The 20,716-nt window shown below is 40.4% G+C and overlaps 1 protein-coding gene across 4 annotated transcripts in view; it reads right to left on the bottom strand.

Moving 5' to 3' along the window:
• Nucleotides 1–436, bottom strand: part of TTC39B (tetratricopeptide repeat domain 39B) — a 140,288-nt gene extending 139,852 nt beyond the window's left edge. For all 4 annotated transcript variants that reach the window (XM_028165145.2, XM_057549272.1, XM_057549271.1 and 1 more), the window contains exon 1: nt 172–436. In XM_028165145.2, the coding sequence (XP_028020946.1) occupies nt 172–213 (42 nt within the window). In that variant the 5' untranslated portion in view covers nt 214–436. The remainder of the gene's footprint in view (nt 1–171) is intronic.
• Between the last annotated feature and the right edge of the window lie 20,280 nt (nt 437–20,716).

Genomic DNA, 20,716 nt, shown 5'->3' with positions numbered 1-20,716 from the left:
TCCCCAGCCGCAACCCCTGTCCCTTCCTCCAGGCGGGAGGCTGCAGGTCCCAGACAGGGAACCAAGGGGGCGGGACCTTGGCCGTCCCTGCCGGACTCGCTCAACCCTGCCGAGCTCGCTCATTCCTCCCGGGCTCCAGGGGCAGTGCCCACACTCCCCACCGGCCAGTACCTCGTCCGCTTCCAACTCTGCTCCGTTGCCTACGAGCGCCATGTTCCTCCTCCGGCTGCCGCCGCCCAGAAACCAAACAGGGAGCTCAGAGCCAACTCAGTTTCTCGGCTCCGGGCTCAGCCCAGCGCCAGCAAGGGAGGAAGAGGATGGCCCCGCGCTCCCGCCGGGTCCCGGGCGGGGCCAGCGCGCAGCTGAGCGTGTGCTTTCCCCGCCCCCGGCGCCCGCACACCAGACGAGCACCCATTTCCCGAGCCGGCGCCGGGTGGCAGGCCTCTACACAAGCTCCGCCCCCTGCAGGCCTCGCCCCGCCCTCTACGCGGCTCTGACTAGAGCAGCCAATCAGATCCCCCAAAGCTTTTCCGCCTCCAGACGGCATCCACTTAGGATCCACATGGGCGGGGTCATTCCGTGGGCGGGGTCACCTCGTGGGCGGAGTCACTGGCGAACTTCGCTGGTCTGGCCCACCCTCTGGGAAGGCACCTGAGAGTACCAGCTTCCAGTACTCTGTGAGGAGGCTAGTCCTCGCCTGGAGCCAAGAGAGCGCTGGGTTAACGAGGCCAACCAAGGTCAAAGCCACCTATCCCTGATGCCCCTTTGAACCGTCCACCTGGTCCCTGGGCCTGTGCCAGTCCCCTTCCCTCGCCAGGTGCGCACTGCATCTCGCAAATGGTGAGGCCAGAGAGCAGCCTTGAGTCAAGGTCACAAGTCACCCAAAGGTCTCTGTCATTCCACCTGCCCAGACACTAAGTCAGGGACATCATCTTCAGATACAGGAATGCTGTGTTTGCTTCTGTGTATTTTTGAAAAAAACAGAAAAACCACAGGACATATATTTATACAACTTAGAGCTCCTCTACCCCTCCTCCCAATATCCTGTCACGATGACCCATTTTGTAACCCCAAACATATGTGCATAACTCGTGCTTGAACTATAAGATCCATGAGGGTGGGGATGCTGTTTGTCTTCTTCAAAACTGTATCCCCAGCACCTAGAACAGTGCCTTACACGTAGTAGATGCTCAACAAATATTTGTTGGCTTCGTTTAGAAATTGATTCCTGCGTCTAACATGTAAGGTAATTGAACTATCCAACTGAAAAATTATAAGCTACCTTTTTTAGGGTATTTGGGGGGGGGGTGGTCAGCTTTATTCTACATACGATAAAATTCACCAAGTTTAAGTTTGTAATTTGATAACAGATGTTCACAAAACACCATTCCAATCATGAAAACACATCCAAAAAGTTCCCTGTGCCTCTTTGCTGTCAATTTCCTTCCCCCACTCCCTGGCCTCTGGCAACCACTGATCTGCTTTCTGTCACTCTCATTTTGCCTTTTCTAGAATTTCATATAAATTCAATCACAGGGTACATGGTCTTTTGTGTCTGGCTCATGAAGGGCTATTTAATGGTCATCCAGTGACAATTATAAAAATTGCTAACATTTATTGAGTACTTATTATGTGCCAGGACTACGCTGAGCCCCTTGCATAAATTATCTCCTTTACCCTTCATAACCCCATGAAGTAGGTGCTGTTAACTTACAGAGGAGTGAAATGAGGGTCAGAGAGTTTAAGTAACTTGTTTGAGATCAGACAGCTATTAAGGAAGTAGGGATGCCAGAATCTGAACTTCAGCAATTTGACCTTAAGGCGTGGTGGTAACCATTGTTCTGCACTGCCTCCAGCCACCACCTTCCCTTTCTTTCTCCCTATTTGTTTCAGTAGATCAGCTGCCTGCACATGTCTATTACACATACTTTCAGTGAGTCACCTTAGCATCCTTGAAACTTGCTCTACAATTTTAATGAGTCACTATGTACCTTTATACTAGAAAAATAAAATGGCTTCTACTCCACAAACAACACGGAAAAAAATGGATTAGATTACGGTGATGATTGCACAACTCTATGATTTACTACAAATCCTTGAATTGTATAATTATAATGGGTGAGTTTTATGGTCATGTACATTATATTTCAATAATGCCACTTTTAAAAACAGGTTAACACATTCTTTCAGCACTCTTAGAATCACATATGTGGAGCTAGAAAGGACGTAGAGGTCATTTAATTCCAATACACCTGAAACTTTCCATTCCTCCCCCAACCTCCTGTTTATGCTTAGCTTTCTGAGGCTGGATTTCCTGTCTGGGTCCAGATTCCACTCTGTATTGCTCATGCATGATTCCGTTTTTTAAAGTTCTAAAATTTAGTTGGCTCCTAAATTAATATCACATTACTTGACATTAAACCATCCTGTGGTGGCTTCTTCCTCTCTTGTATGCTTTATTATTGTCTTTCAAATTTCAACTCCTCAAATTTTGAAGAGGTACAAAAGAACTTAGCTCTAATTAGTGGCATGATTATGTTATAGCGAGAATCAAGTTTAATTTTTCAGAAATCATTCTTTTTTTTTAATTTTTTTAAATTATTTATTTATTTTTGGCTGTGTTGGGTCTTCGTTTCTGTGCGAGGGCTTTCTCTAGTTGCGGCAAGCAGGGGCCACTCTTCATTGCGGTGCGCGGGCCTCTCACTATCGCGGCCTCTCCTGTTGCAGAGCACAGGCTCCAGACGCGCAGGCTCAGCAGTTGTGGCTCACGGGCCCAGTTGCTCCGCAGCATGTAGGATCTTCCCAGACCAGGGCTCGAACCCGTGTCCCCTGCATTGGCAGGGAGACTCTCAACCACTGCACCACCAGGGAAGCCCCAGAAATCATTCTTATAGATAAAAGTTGGTAATTTTTGTAAAATCAGAGATCAAATCTGAAGCCCCGTATACTTTACTCTTTTTTTAATAACAATTAACTTTATTTATTTATTTATCTTGGGCTGCATTGGGTCTTCGTTGCTGCACGTGGTCTTTCTCTAGTTGCGGTGAGCAGGGGCTACTCTCCGTTGCGGTGCACAGGCTTCTCACTGCGGTGGCTTCTCTTGCTGCGGAGCACAGGCTCTAGGCACGCGGGCTTCAGTAGTTGTGGTGCGCGGGCTCAGTAGTTGTGGCGTACAGGCTTGGTTGCTCCACGGCATGTGGGATCTTCCCAGACCAGGGCTCGAACCCTGCATTGGCAGGCGGGTTCTTAACCACTGCGCCACCAGGGAAGTCCTGCCCTGTATACTTTTTTTTTTTTTAACATATTTATTGGAGTATAATTGCTTTACAATAGTGTATTAGTTTCTGCTTTAAAACAAAGTGAATCAGCTATACATATACATATATCCCCAAATCTCCTCCCTCTTGCGACTCCTTCCCACACTCCCTATCCCAACCCTCTATGTGGTCACAAAGCACCGAGCTGATCTCCCTGTGCTATGCGGCTGCTTCCCACTAGCTATCTATTTTACATTTGGTAGTGTATATATGTCCATGCCATTCTCTCACTTCATCCCAGCTTACCCTTCCCCCTCCCTGGGTCCTCAAGTCCATCTTCTACATCTGCATCTTTATTCCTGTCCTGCCCCTAGGTTCTTCAGACATTGTTTTTTTTTAGATTCCACATATATGTGTTAGCATATGGTATTTGTTTTTCTCTTTCTGACCTACTTCACTCTGTATGACAGTCTCTAGGTCCACCCACCTCACTACAAATAACTCAATTTCGTTTCTTTTTATGGCTGAGTAATATTCCATTGCATATATGTACCACATCTTCTTTATCCATTTGTCTGTCAATGGGCATTTAGGTTGCTTCCATGACCTGGCTATTGTAAATAGAGCTGCAATGAACATTGTGGTAAATGATGCTTTTTGAATTATGGTTTTCTCAGGGTATATGCCTAGTAGTGGGATTGCTGGGTCATATGGTAGTTCTAGTTTTAGTTTTTTAAGGAACCTCCATACTGTTCTCCATAGTGGCTGTATCAACTTACATTCCCACCAACAGTGCAAGAGGGTTCCCTTTTCTCCACACTCTCTCCAGCATTTATTGTTTGTAGATTTTTTGATGGTGGCCATTCTGACTGGTGTGAGGTGATACCCCACTGCAGTTTTGATTTGCATTTGTCTAATGATTAGTGATGTTGAGCATCCTTTCATGTGTTTGTTAGCAATCCGTATTTCTTTGGAGAAATGCCTGTTTAGGTCTTCTGCCCATTTTTGGATTGGGTTTTTTGGTTTTTTTGATATTGAGCTGCATGAGCTGCTTGTAAATTTTGGAGATTAATCCTTTGTCAGTTGCTTCATTTGCAAATATTTTCTCCCATTCTGAGGGTTTTCTTTTCATCTTGTTTATGGTTTCCTTTGCTGTGCAAAAGCTTTTAAGTTTCATTAGGTCCCATTTGTTTATTTTTTTTTTTTATTTCCATTTCTCTAGGAGGTGCCGCCCTGTATACTTTAAATTCACCTCAATAGATAAGTACCATTCCTGTTTCTGAGGGAGCCAATTATGAACACTGAATAAATAAGTGTGTTCTAGCCACTGGAACATCTAATCAAATATGCTGTGCTAATGGCAGATGCCAACTTCCCCTTCCCACACATGTGTGATTTTACAAGATTATGAATCACAAATATAAAACAGTTTTTTTCAAAGAATAATTAGAATGAATTCATTTTTGTAACAGAATTCCCCTTGCCAGTTTGCTGATAATTATGTACTCTAACAGTCAAGTGAGATTAGTCAAGTATTCCATTTCCCAAAAAAACCTAGCATAGGGGTTCAGCAAAAGCAGTGTCTGAATTTTTTTCATTTTGAAGATACATCTACTGGGAGCTGTTTAGGTTTCAAATTAAATCTAATATTGCAGACAATCTAATCTTTAGTATTCCTAAACCTGTTACCCTTAGCAGATGTGAGGTTTTTTTTGTTGATACTTGATTCAAATAAAAATTGCCTTTTCATCATTTGTGTCATAGGAGAGAGAATGATTTTGCACTTAGAAATTAAAATTTTCAGGCGCTTGTATCATTGTAAGTCATGTATTTGTCAATGGCTTTGTCTCACATTCATATCTTAGCTCAACATGGGAACTTCCCCTTCTAAATTATCCCTCCCTCTCCATCACCTACTACCGTGTCTTCCTGCTACCTCTTAGCATTTATCACTATCTGAAAATATCTTGTTCATTTATCTGTTAACTTGCTTATGGTCTATCTCCCTCAACAACACCCTCACAGACACTGTACTGTAAGCTCCATGAGGGAAGGAACTTTGTGTTTTGTGTATACAGCAAAACCCCAGTGCCCAACACTAAATGGATTTGTCATAAATGGTTATTGAGTGAATGAATGAAAGTATATAAAGTTCATAGTACACAGAACATTTTGTTTAGACCTTGAAATGCCAGTGCTTTAGCATAATGATTTTTTTAAAAACAGAGAAAACCAGTAATAATGAGGGAGATTAAAGAATGCAAATTACATGAAATCTGAAAAGTAAATAATGTTTTTCATAGGCTGATGTGGCAGGCATGACGACTATCTTTAATGCCTACTCATTTTTTTCAAAATTATACAAGAGCTAAGTACTTAGAGGTCCCTCAGTGACCTAAAGGAGACTAATTCAGGTCCCTGAGAGAGGCTTAAATGCTAGGGGAAAAAAACTCATCATTTAGTGGAGGCTGAAATTCTCCCTTAAGAATATCCCTGCTCTAGGCATTTGGAGCTGGGTAAACACTCATTTTGCCCTGTTTATCAGTTGTTCACTTTTTCACACACACATATACCTATAATCTTTCCAATCACCTTCCTAGTTATTTTCACTATATCTCTTTAAGTTAGATTAATCTCATATTTTTCAGATGAGGAGAGACCCACAGAAGAGAAAAGCAGAACAGAGACTAACCGTGGCAATATGAAACCTCAGAGTGCAGCATTGAGGATTTAAAAACAAGAATAAATAAGGAATCTGTGGCAGAGGTGCTCTTTGCCACCTGCTGTTTGTTCTCCCCTTGTTCTATTGGTAAGAGAACCTGATTTTATATGGGGCAGCATGGTGTCCAGCTAAAAGACAGCATTTTCAAGAACTCCTTTACAACTAGGAGTAGGCAATGTAACTAAATTCCAGTCAATGAAATATATTATATTTGACTTCCAGGAAGGCTATTTAAAGGGAAATGACTGAACAAAGGCATTTGGCACTTTTGCCCTTCTACCTCTCCTCTTTCCAACATCCTGGAACAGATGTGATGGTTGGAGCTCCTGCTGCCCTTTTGGACCATGAAGTAATACCTTGAGAATGGAAGCCATAAACTAGAATAGTGGGACAAAAAGACAGGAGTCTGGATTCCTGATGACTGTGGAGCTACCACACAAGTACTTGACCAGCAACCTCCAAATTTCTATTATTCTCAATTACTATTAATTATATTAATTTCCATTACTATCTTGTTTAAGTCACCATTATACTGAGTTTTCTGTTAGATGCAAACAATCTTAAATGTATATGTATAAGTATTTAATTCGAGGTGTTATTAGATGTGCTGGGTTCCCATATGCCTTCCCACTGATTTCAGCTGAAGCATTTGGAACTTCTAATCCAGCGTTGGATTGGAGTAGCCTACTTAGAGCAGTTTTGCAGCCCATGCACACCTTCTTTCCTGAAGACACCTCCTTCAAGTCCTCTTTCTCGGGTTTCTGTTGTGCCTTCTTTTCTGGCATGTTTCCTCTTACATTGCTAGAATCCATTATTGTCCTACAATCCAAATATTCTTCACATTCTGAATAATACTAGCATCCTTTTTATGACAAAAAAATTGTATTTCATGCACAGTTTTAGTAAACCAATAATTATCTTTGGCCATCTTTGGCAATTCTATTCTCATAGTCACTTATAGGCCTAGTACTTACAACACTTCTGACTGAGCACTTTGGATTTATATTAGGCAATTCCTACACTCACTGAGAAGAGTCAGATACAGACCTCCTCCCTAAGACCTACCCATAGTAACATCTATATTCTAAAATCAGTTTTGACTCAGCACTACAATGTAGCTCTACGTGTCTCTAAAGCAATGGCTCTCAAACTTGAGCATGCATCAGAATCACTCGGAGGGCTTGCTGAAACACAGATTGCTGGCTCCAATCCCCAGAGTTTCTGAGTAGACAGGTCTGGGGTGGGGTCCGCTTGTTGCTGCAGCTGCTACTGCTAATTCAAGAACCAGGCCTTAAGAATTGCTGCTGTAAACCGTGGCGAGCAACTTGAGCTCCCCGGGCACAAGCAGCCTACCTGGCAGATATAGCCCACCCTCTAAGGGATCAAGATGAAAAACTAGAAAAGTGCTTTTGTGCTGCTACTTAGCACACAAAGACTAACATTAACATTCCATCTAAAGGAAACGCTGTGACCATTTTCTCCTTGATAGTCTTTCAACAATGAGGAACACAATCTAAGTGGTGAAAATATAGCTTTATTTTCATGTGATTCAATAAAACCACATTCATTTCATTTTCATCAATTTTTCCTTTTGTTCAATTGACCAACGTGAAGAAGAGGTAGGTCCTCACTGCTCCAAGTGAGCCTGATTTCCACGCAGATACTGGACCATCAGTAATTAAGCCTCATCTCTTAGCTCCTTGAGACCCTGATATGTGATCTTTGAACAGTCCACTTCAATTCTTTCAGCTTCTTTTGTGGGTGTCAAATATAGAATGAGGGATAAAAGTACATGACTTTCCATATCCACAAGACTACAACCCTGGGATTTAGTTGGAGTGAAGGAAGCTCTCCTTGACTCACAGTTACAACAGAGAGCGGAATGTGGTGACTGGCAGCAGCCACGGAGGTGATTTTACATGTTCCTAAGTTACCAGGTATCTCAAGTAATTTCCCCCAAAATGCCATACTAGCTAATATGCTAGGGGGGGAAAAATGATTTTTAAGGGGAAATAATTTACACTATTCTCTATACTTTATACTATCTATATACTTTCATGGCTTTTTGATGTTTCTAGCTGACTTGGAATTTCCCATTGATTTCTAGAAACATATATAAACATTGAAAAGTAGGCTCCAGGGTGATGGGCCTCAGGTGCAGTTTGAGAGCCTCTGACACTGCTCAGCAGTTATGTGTGGGCTCAGAGGCAGCATAGTATTATTTCTGCACGTCTGAACTGTTTTATTGTCTCCTAAGCACCTTCACCGTGAGGTGGGCAGGGCTTACATCTTAACAGATGAGAAAACTGAGGCTCTGAGATGTTAGACAACCTGCCCAAAGTCATTACTGAGTGGGGATCAGCCACATGTTAAGGCCCTTTTCTGTTTATATCCTTTATAAAGGATATAACTGTGGCCTGGAGGCTGTTTTTTGGAGAGGCTAGGAAAGGCTTAAATACCCCCAAATCTGCTTCAGTACAACAAACATACCCCAGAAACTGGTGAGCCCACCAACCACTCGCCCACACCCCACAGCCCACCCCCGACACTGCCGGCTGTTTGTTTTGTCATTATCAGACAATTCCAAAGCCTTTGGAGACATAGACACTTGGTGAACTCAAAATCTGCACTTCATGCAGAAGGGATCTATAAAAATCATAAATGCCGAACTGTGAAGAATGGCGACACAAGTCCAGAGAAGTACCTCTTGCAGATAACAACCTTCAACCACAAAAAACCTACCTGAAGGCACTGAAGAGAGACCCAAAAAAGGTAGATTCTGAAGGCTGCTGGGCTCTCATACTCGAGAAAGAACTTACTCTGTGGCTTACTTGTTTTTTATGGCATTAGCCTGAGGAGGGCCTGTGTGATTTCATTGGTTCAAAGAACCTGAGGACAGAGTTCAGGGCAAACACAGCAGCTGGAAATTGAGAGGAGATATCCAGGAAAGGGAAGGGGGGATGGGGTCTAACTCCTGGGACTATAAACTCCTGTCCAAATCTCTGGCTGACCCCTGACCCATACACCTGTGAGGCCAACTCCAAGCAGCCCCAGATAAGGTTAAAAGAATTGAACTGAAATCTCAGCAGCCACTCACACTAGGGGAAAGAGTGTTTATTGTTTGTGTTTATCCAAATTAACTGATTTAAAAAATAATCAGTCAATACTGTTCAGAGGATCTAAAAGAATCCAGCTCAAACTCCGGTGTATTTGATTCCAAAGCGATCTTTCTAGCTGCTTCCTAGCTATTTAAGTAATCTCCTTTCAAGCACTGTAGGTGGGAATGGGAAAATTAGCACATCTTCCTTGAAAAGTTTGGCAATGACGATCCAGAGTTTAAAACCCCACAGCTGGAAATTTATCCTATAGATATACTCACATGTATGTAAAACTGCTAACGCACAAGGTTACTCACTGTGGCAATATCTGTAATCATATAAGCTTGACGTCTATCTAACTATCCATCAACAGAGAACTGGCTAAATGCCTTGTGATACTTCCAAATAATGGAGTATTCTTCAGCCTTAAAAAATAAAATACAGAACCAAGATGGCGGAGTAGAAGGACGTGCTCTCACTCCCTCTTGCGAGAGCACCAGAATCACAACTGGCTGCTGGACAATCATTGACAGGAAGACCCTGGACTTCACCAAGGAGGACACCCCACGTCCAAGGACAGAGGAGAAGCCACAGTGAGACGGTAGGAGGGGCGCAATCAGAGTAAAATCAAATCCCATAACTGCTGGGTGGGTGACTCACAGACTGGCGAACACTTATACCACAGAAGTCCACCCACTGGAGTGAAGGTTCTGAGCCCCACCTCAGGCTTCCCAACCTGGGGGTCCGGCAAAGGGAGGAGGAATTCCTAGAGAATCAGACTTTGAAGTCTAGTGGGAATTGATTGCAGGACTGTGACAGGACTGGGGGAAACAGAGACCCCACTCTTGGAGGGCACACACAAAGTAATGTGTGCATCGGGACCCAGGGGAAGGAGCAGTGACCCTGGGGGAGACTGAACCAGACGTACCTGCTGGTGTTGGGGGGTCTCCTGCAGAGGCGAGTGGTGGCTCTGTTTCACCGTGGGGATAAGGACACTGGCAGCAGAGGTCCTGGGAAGTTCTCCTTGGCGTGAGCCCTCCCAGAGTCTGCCATTAACCCCACCAAAGAGCACGGGTAGGCTCCAGTGTTGGGTTGCCTCAGGCAAAACAACCAACAGGGAGGGAACCCAGCCCCACCCATCAACAGTCAAGTGGATTAAGGTTTTACTGGGCTCTGATCGCCACAGTAACAGGGAGGGAACCCAGCCCCACCCATCAACAGTCAAGTGGATTAAGGTTTTACTGAGCTCTGACCGCCACAGCAACAGTCAGCTCTACCCACCACCAGAGCCTCCCATCAAGCCTCTTAGATAGCCTCAACCACCAGAGGGCAGACAACAGAAGCAAGAAAAACTACAATCCTGCAGCCTGTGGACCAAAAACCACAGTTACAGAAAGACAGAGAAGATGAAAAGGCAGAGGGCTATGTACCAGATGAAGGAACAAGAAAAAACCCCAGAAAAACAACTAAATGAAGTGGAGATAGGCAACCTTCCAGAAAAAGAATTCAGAATAATGATAGTGAAGATGATCCAGGACCTCGGAATAAGAATGGAGGCAAAGATTGAGAAGATGCAAGAAATGATTAACAAAGACCTAGAAGAATTAAAGAACAAACAAACAGAGATGACCAATACAATAACTGAAATGAAAACTACACTAGAAGGAATCAATAGCAGAATAACTGAGGCAGAAGAACGGATAAGTGACCTGGAAGACAGAATGGTGGAATTCACTGCTGCGGAACAGACTAAAGAAAAAAGAATAAAAAGAAATGAAGACAGCCTAAGAGACCTCTGGGACAACATTAAACGCAACAACATTCGCATTATAGGGGTCCCAGAAGGAGAAGAGAGAGAGAAAGGACCAGAGAAAATATTTGAAGAGATTATAATCGAAAACTTCCCTAACATGGGAAAGGAAATAGCCACCCAAGTCCAGGAAGCGCAGAGAGTCCCATACAGAATAAACCCAAGGAGAAACACGCCGAGACACATAGTAATCAAAGTGGCAAAAATTAAAGACAAAGAAAAATTATTGAAAGCAGCAAGGGAAAAACGACAAATAACATACAAGGGAACCCCCATAAGGTTAACAGCTGATTTCTCAGCAGAAACTCTGCAAGCCAGAAGGGAGTGGCATGAAATACTTAAAGTGATGAAAGGGAAGAACCTACAACCAAGATTACTCTACCCAGCAAGGATCTCATTTAGATTTGATGGAGAAATCAAAAGCTTTACAGACAAGCAAAAGCTAAGAGAATTCAGCACCACCAAACCAGCTCTACAACAAATGCTAAAGGAACTTCTCTAAGTGGGAAACACAAGAGAAGAAAAGGACCTACAAAAACAAACCCAAAACAATTAAGAAAATGGTCATAGGAACATACATATCGATAATTACCTTAAACGTGAATGGATTAAATGCCCCAACCAAAAGACATAGACTGGCTGAATGGATACAAAAACAAGACCCATATATATGCTGTCTACAAGAGACCCACTTCAGACCTAGGGACACATACAGACTGAAAGTGAGGGGATGGAAAAAGATATTCCATGCAAATGGAAATCAAAAGAAAGCTGGAGTAGCTATACTCATATCAGATAAAATAGACTTTAAAATAAAGAATGTTACAAGAGACAAGGAAGGACACTACATAATGATCCAGGGATCAATCCAAGAAGAAGATATAACAATTATAAATATATATGCACCCAACATAGGAGCACCTCAATACATAAGGCAACTGCTAACAGCTATAAAAGAGGAAATTGACAGTAACACAATAATAGTGGGGGACTTTAACACCTCACTTACACCAATGGACAGATCATCCAAAATGAAAATAAATAAGGAAACAGAAGCTTTAAATGACACAATAGACCAGATAGATTTAATTGATATATATAGGACATTCCATCCAAAAACGGCAGATTACACGTTCTTCTCAAGTGCACACGGAACATTCTCCAGGATAGATCACATCTTGGGTCACAAATCAAGCCTCAGTAAATTTAAGAAAATTGAAATCATATCAAGCATCTTTTCTGACCACAACGCTATGAGATTAGAAATGAATTACAGGGAAAAAAACGTAAAAAAGACAAACACATGGAGGCTAAACAATACGTTACTAAATAACCAAGAGATCACTGAAGAAATCAAACAGGAAATAAAAAAATACCTAGAGACAAATGACAATGAAAACACGACGACCCAAAACCTATGGGATGCAGCAAAAGCGGTTCTAAGAGGGAAGTTTATAGCTATACAAGCCTACCTAAAGAAACAAGAAAAATCTCAAGTAAACAATCTAACTTTACACCTAAAGAAACTAGAGAAAGAAGAACAAACAAAACCCAAAGTTAGCAGAAGGAAAGAAATCATAAAGATCAGAGCAGAAATAAATGAAATAGAAACAAAGAAAACAATAGCAAAGATCAATAAAACTAAAAGTTGGTTCTTTGAGAAGATAAACAAAATTGATAAGCCATTAGCCAGACTCATCAAGAAAAAGAGGGAGAGGACTCAAATCAATAAAATCAGAAATGAAAAAGGAGAAGTTACAACAGACACCGCAGAAATACAAAACATCCTAAGAGACTACTACAAGCAACTTTATGCCAATAAAATGGACAACCTGGAAGAAATGGACAAATTCTTAGAAAGGTATAACCTTCCAAGACTGAACCAGGAAGAAACAGAAAATATCAACAGACCAATCACAAGTAATGAAATTGAAACTGTGATTAAAAATCTTCCAACAAACAAAAGTCCAGGACCAGATGGCTTCACAGGTGAATTCTATCAAACATTTATAGAAGAGCTAACACCCATCCTTCTCAAACTCTTCCAAAAAATTGCAGAGGAAGGAACTCTCCCAAACTCATTCTATGAGGCCACCATCACCCTGATACCAAAACCAGACAAAGACACTACAAAAAAAGAAAATTACAGACCAATATCACTGATGAATATAGATGCAAAAATCCTCAACAAAATACTAGCAAACAGAATCCAACAACACATTAAAAGGATCATACACCACGATCAAGTGGGATTTATCCCAGGGATGCAAGGATTCTTCAATATACGCAAATCAATCAATGTGATACACCATATTAACAAATTGAAGAATAAAAACCATATGATCATCTCAATAGATGCAGAAAAAGCTTTTGACAAAATTCAACAGCCATTTATGATAAAAACTCTCCAGAAAGTGGGCATAGAGGGAACCTACCTCAACATAATAAAGGCCATATATGACAAACCCACAGCAAACATCATTCTCAATGGTGAAAAACTGAAAGCATTTCCTCTAAGATCAGGAACGAGACAAGGATGTCCACTCTCACCACTATTATTCAACATAGTTCTGGAAGTCCTAGCCACGGCAATCAGAGAAGAAAAAGAAATAAAAGGAATACAAATTGGAAAAGAAGAAGTAAAACTGTCACTGTTTGCGGATGACATGATATTATACATAGAGAATCCTAAAACTGCCACCAGAAAACTGCTAGAGCTAATTAATGAATATGGTAAAGTTGCAGGTTACAAAATTAATGCACAGAAATCTCTTGCATTCCTATACACTAATGATGAAAAATCTGAAAGAGAAATTATGGAAACACTCCCATTTACCATTGCAACAAAAAGAATAAAATACCTAGGAATAAACCTACCTAGGGAGACAAAAGACCTGTATGCAGAAAACTATAAGACACTGATGAAAGAAATTAAAGATGATACCAACAGATGGAGAGATATACCATGTTCTTGGATTGGAAGAATCAACATTGTGAAAATGAGTATACTACCCAAAGCAATCTACAGATTCAATGCAATCCCTATCAAATTACCAATGGCATTTTTTACGGAGCTAGAACAAATCATCTTAAAATTTGTATGGAGACACAAAAGACCCCGAATAGCCAAAGCAGTCTTGAGGCAAAAAAATGGAGCTGGAGGAATCAGACTCCCTGACTTCAGACTCTACTACAAAGCTACAGTAATCAAGACAATATGGTACTGGCACAAAAACAGAAACATAGATCAATGGAACAAGATAGAAAGCCCAGAGATTAACCCACGCACCTATGGTCAACTAATCTATGACAAAGGAGGCAAAGATATACAATGGAGAAAAGACAGTCTCTTCAATAAGTGGTGCTGGGAAAACTGGACAGCCACATGTAAAAGAATGAAATTAGAATACTCCCTAACACCATACACAAAAATAAACTCAAAATGGATTAGAGACCTAAATATAAGACTGGACACTATAAAACTCTTAGAGGAAAACATAGGAAGAACACTCTTTGACATAAATCACAGCAAGATCTTTTTCGATCCACCTCCTAGAGTAATGGAAATAAAAACAAAAATAAACAAGTGGGACCTAATGAAACTTCAAAGCTTTTGCACAGCAAAGGAAACCATAAACAAGACGAAAAGACAACCCTCAGAATGGGAGAAAATATTTGCAAATGAATCAACGGACAAAGGATTAATCTCCAAAATATATAAACAGCTCATTCAGCTCAATATCAAAGAAACAAACACCCCAATCCAAAAATGGGCAGAAGACCTAAATAGACATTTCTCCAAAGAAGACATACAGACGGCCACGAAGCACATGAAAAGATGCTCAACATCACTAATTATTAGAGAAATGCAAATCAAAACTACAATGAGGTATCACCTCACTCCTGTTAGAATGGGCATCATCAGAAAATCTACAAACAACAAATGCTGGAGAGGGTGTGGAGAAAAGGGAACCCTCTTGCACTGTTGGTGGGAATGTAAATTGATACAGCCACTATGGAGAACAATATGGAGGTTCCTTAAAAAACTAAAAATAGAATTACCATATGACCCAGCAATCCCACTACTGGGCATATACCCAGAGAAAACCATAATTCAAAAAGACACGTGCACCCGAATGTTCATTGCAGCACTATTTACAATAGCCAGGTCATGGAAGCAACCTAAATGCCCATCAACAGACGAATGGATAAAGAAGTTGTGGTACATATATACGATGGAATATTATTCAGCCATAAAAAGGAACGAAATTGAGTCATTTGTTGAGAAGTGGATGGATCTAGAGACTGTCATACAGAGTGAAGTAAGTCAGAAAGAGAAAAACAAATATCGTATGTTAATGCATGTATGTGGAACGTAGAAAAATGGTACAGATGAGCCAGTTTGCAGGGCAGAAGTTGAGACACAGATGTAGAGAATGGACATATGGACACCAAGGGGGGAAAACTGCGATGAGGTGGGGATGGTGATGTGCTGAATTGGGCGATTGGGATTGACATGTATACACTGATGTGTATAAAACTGATGCCTAATAAGAACCTGCAGTATAAAAAAACAAACAAAACAACTAATACTAAACTTTCATTGGGTTATTTGTATGGAAATATGTTAATATAAATGTTTCAGACATTACATGAAATTTCTAAAAATCTTATATTTGTATTTGTATGGAAATATGTATGGAAATATGTTAATATAAATGTTTCAGACAGTACATGAAATTTCTAAAAATCTTATATTTGTATTTGTATGGAAATATGTATGGAAATATGTTAATATAAATGTTTCAGACATTACATGAAATTTCTAAAAATCTTATATTTGTATTTGTATGGAAATATGTATGGAAATATGTTAATATAAATGTTTCAGACATTACATGAAATTTCTAAAAATCTTATATTTGTATTTGTATGGAAATATGTATGGAAATATGTTAATATAAATGTTTCAGACATTACATGAAATTTCTAAAAATCTTATATTTGTATTTGTATGGAAATATGTATGGAAATATGTTAATATAAATGTTTCAGACATTACAGGAAACGTCTAAAAATCTTATATGTTCTGGTATAATGTTATAAGTAATAATCCTAGTTATTACTTTAAAATGTATATCTCAGAAATAACTAATTTTCTTGTCAACTGCATTATTATGAACTTTCATCAAATCTTTAACCATGGTCATTTTTAAGTCTTTTGTCATTTACAGACAGTTCTGGGTGTACTCTGATGATTTTGCAAATATGTTCCTATAAAAGAGTTTCATCTTCAAGAAATTCATGGAAAAGACTCTGACAAGTACAGGTTTCTGGTAACTGACTGTACTGCTGAACTGAATGAATAAGCATTTTCAGAACTCTAATGAAAAACTGATGAACTCATAAAAGTGCTAACAAAAGATCAAGATGAAAAAAAAGAAATTAATTACATGGGACTGAGTGAACTGATGAGGATGAGTATAATTTTTGTGACTTTCTGTCTGAATTAAAAAAAAAAAAATCCCACAAGGACTCAGAGGAAAAGAATATACAAATCAATTTTCACTGCAAAGTAAAGGAGCTGTTACAGTGGAGGATTACTGGACTGAATGTCAATGTTATGACATAGTATAAGTGTGTTTCATGTTTGGTAATTGCAATCATTGTTGCTTTTGTTGTGGTCATCCATGTACAATGCTTGGTGTCAGTCTATCTATCTCTTGTAAAAATAAAATACAGTGTGTGTGTGTGGAAAAAAATAAAAAAATAAAAAATAAAAAAAAAAAAAAATAAAAAATAAAATAAAATACATAAAAATGAGGAACCCCTTTAAGGGCTGATATTGAATCATCTCCAACATATATTATTAAGCGAAATAAGCAAGGCACAAAGCAGTATTCATTGTTCTCCAATATCCCTTCACACTTCTTCCAAAATTTTTAGCCAGATACTTCCTCATCTGGAATCAACTACCTTTTCCAGTGTCCCTTGCAGCTGGGTGTGGCCATGGGATTGAGGTCTCCTCAATGAGGTTTGAGCAACACTCTTATGTGGCAGATTCCAGGACCCTTCCTTAGACACAGGTATTCTGTGACCTTTGCCCTTTGTCTTCATTGGACACATCCTTCTTTGGATACACTCCATCCTGCTGTAGAACATGGATTCTCTCATCTTGGTTCATGACTGAGCTGGAAGAAACCTGAATGCTCCTTGGAGTTCCAGCAAGTACCAGCTCTGGATCACATACACTTGGAATTTTACATGAGAGAGAAATAAACTTCCATCTTGTTAAAAATCACAGTTATTTTGGGTCTTGAGTTATTTGAAGTTGAATCTAATCCTAACTCTTACACAGCTATAAACACTGCAAGGATTTTGCCAGATCTGGCTAATTTGCCCTCCAGAAAGACTGTGCCAATTTGCACTGCAACAAGTACTATATGAATGGGTAGAGAGCTCTTTTTGCTACACTGTGCTGCCTCCCAGATGCCAGCTGCCGGATGCCAGCTGCTGGATGCCTAATGGATCCGGAGACAGGTAGAAAGGACCCACAAATGTGACCTGGACACCAGGACAGGCAGAAGTACCAATGCCAACAAGAAGGAACTTCAGAAATTGAAGCTTCCCTTACTGACACTGGTTTCAACTAACCAGCCTCTCTTGTTCTTCTCACTTTCTTCAGGTTCTAGAGCTTTGTTCTCTTCTATTCTGAGTCCCTTCCAATACCAGCCCCAGACCTATTTCCTGGTGGGAAACCAAGAATTTGGATGCCTGCCCCTCAAATAGAGAAAGAAAGGGCAGCAGGCTTCACCCAGTGTCCGCATCTCCTGCCTGCTGAATGCGGCACCGGCCAGCAGAGTGAGGTGTGCTGATCCGTAGCCCTGACTGATAACATCAAACAAGCAGGAAATACGAAGATATGATGAGGAAGCAATTTAATTCTCTTTCCCGCTGTCCCTTCTGGTCATGCTATTTTCTGCTCCTGGGTAGAATCTTAGGTAGGTACCATAGCTTTTGACATCACTCGGGGATATTCTAGAGTCCAGCCCAGCCTAATAATCATAAGAACCCAAATATCATTCAATTTAAAATTCCTCCCACCCCATTTCAAGCTTCTGTAGAGGGAAAAGAGAAGACAGACTGTTTCTTTCCTCTTTCTCACTCTTCCTCCTCACCTCCATCACTAGCTACAATTTTGGGATCCTCATAGGACAGAGATGTTGGAGGGTACATACTTGTAATGAGTAGTAGGTCCCAGAGATCTAATGCACAGTATAATGAATATTGACAACCATACTATATTATAATCATTAGACTTGCTAAGAGACTAGAACTAATTAATTATTCCAACCACTAAAAAGGAGTGACAATTATGTAACAGGATAAAGGTGCTAATTATCAATTGCTACAATGGCAATCATATTGAATATATAAATGTATCAGATTAACCTGCTGTACAGCTTAAATTTACACAATGTTTTATGTCAAATACGTTTCAAGTCAAAATAAAAATAAATAAAAATTTTAAATGTGGTGACCCTCCAAGGTTGGAATGACAGAGATAAAGGGCACAAGAGCTCTCACTTGACTGCTACTGGTGCCCTCTTCGTGGGACAGATGACAAACGTTGATTCTTCCTGTCACAAAAGACTTTTGAGGGTTGTTTGGAGATTTCTGCAGGTATGGATTTTAACCTCCCTCATCCCCAGTGCTTCCCAGAGAAAAATGCTTCTTTGGCAAGGGGGGGACCCTTCACTCCCACCATGTGTTCCCAGAGAATGTCTGAAGATCCTGTTAAAGACAACGTACAGTCAGCTCTATCTGTGAGCGTCTCATCTAATGGTGTACAAGAAACACACACTTGTCCCCGACATCAGAGGACGTGCAACTTGCCTCTAAGGAAGTTCTTCCTTCCGGCTAAGTCCACAACCAGGCTTTACATACACCTCCCCCAGCATAGGCAGACACCAATCCCTCTGCCCTAAAGCTCTGGTGGATGACTATCAAGTTTTCTGAGTGGTTTTATTGAAAGCTCCTTTGCTTGAATAGAAGGGAAGGAACAGCCCCCATCCCACTCTCCTCTTCCCCCAGAGTGGGGTAGAAGGAGAACTTGCAGAGGACACCACAGTTCTCTCTCCTAGAATCAGCTTTACTCTTATTATTCCAATGACCTCTCAGGAATTCTTAGCATTCTCTTGCATTACCTCGAAGTGGATAATAATCCAAGGTCACAAAGCAGGTTTGGGAACTCACTCTCTTTGCATGTGCTACAACAGATGGCCTAGTCCCTGCCTTGCCTGTAAGGGTGAAGGTGAGGGTCCTTGGCACACTTTGTTTTATTTTTAAGCCTTTGGGTCTTCAAACAGATAACACTGTTTGCCTCCAGGGAGAGAAACTGTCTGTTGGCGAACACAGGAGTGGGCAGAAGAATTTTCAGAATACACTAAAGAGATATGCTGCAAAAAACGTCTCTGCCGTTTTTCTGGTAGACTGCCTCTTTGTTTTAAATACCCAAACGTCCTAGAATATATACTTCTCAAGACGTTTTTCAGCCAACATTTACATAAGAAAAAAATTATATTAACATTCCCCAAATACTTTTCAGGAAAAGTCTTATGTTATAGTCCAAAACCAATTGGTAGAATATTAGAATCTCACTTAAATGGTTTTGAAAAGTGTACTGAGTGTCAGCACCAGGTTTCTGCCTCAAAGATGGTGCTGACGCAGAGACACGACCGCCTGCAAAACAAATATTGTTTATAACCATATTAGTTGTTTGGTGACACGGAGCATTTTTTATCCTAGCAAAACTGTTTAACAGTGTTTTGATTATATTTTAGGAAATTTAGGGGGCTTAGGGTCGATATTTAATGCATTATAATTTTTCTTATTTAATATTTTACTTACTAGAGCAATGTTTCATAATCCTGCCTAAAGAGCATAAGGCTGTCTGTAATTTTTCTTTGACTGACAATTTACTAATGGCTGGTCCCAGTTAGATATCTGCTTGTAAATGACTGATAATTGCAAACAATTTCTGTCCAGCAGAAAAGTTTTCCCCAAAGTTTTATTGCCCTGAATTACATTAACCAATTTTGCATCCGCTTATCAACCTCATTTTATATTCTTTCTTTCAATGACTATAGATACATATGTTTCTCCTATGCTCCTTTGAACCAGTGTTACGATCCTACTGGTTTCATTATTAATGAATTAAATACGTTTTTAAACATGTGCTCACAGTATGTTTGTATTAGAGTCATGTTTTTAGCTTCCTGAAAATTCTAAAATGATAATTCAAATGTTGAATGAAGAAATTTTAGAACCACGATCATATCATTCCATTTACATGAAATGATGTGTGTACATGTATATGAAAAATAAAGAAATATTTGAAATAATTTTTACCAAGATAGTTAACGTTAGTGGTTTTGAAACCGAGGGTAATCATCAGTTAGACCCATTAAATCTGGAACCTGCCTTCACTGATCACGCTTGCTTTAACTGTTGCTACAAAAACTTTCATGTCTTCCAAGCAGCATGTAGCCTATAACGTGTTTGCCTGAGTTGTGTTTTTGTTTTGTTTTGTTTTTTTCTTTTTTTAGGAATTTGGAGTCAGCTGTGTCCAGTTCAAGCTCAAGCCAGTTAGGAATGGTTAGGACCACCGACCTTCCAACTAGGTGTATGCCAGTGATCTTTTGACATCAGAGGACCAAAAACTTTACCCTCAGAAAGCGCGAACCCACCATTTTCTGATCACCGGTCCAGTGAGGAAGCCTGTAGCTGTTACGCCTGCGCAGAACGACAATTACCGGAACTTTTTATT

This window comes from Balaenoptera acutorostrata, chromosome 6 (genome assembly GCF_949987535.1).
Source record: "Balaenoptera acutorostrata chromosome 6, mBalAcu1.1, whole genome shotgun sequence".
NCBI lineage: Eukaryota > Metazoa > Chordata > Mammalia > Artiodactyla > Balaenopteridae > Balaenoptera > Balaenoptera acutorostrata.
Note: the sequence above shows the minus strand (reverse complement) of the source record. Positions and strands in the feature narration are given on the sequence as shown.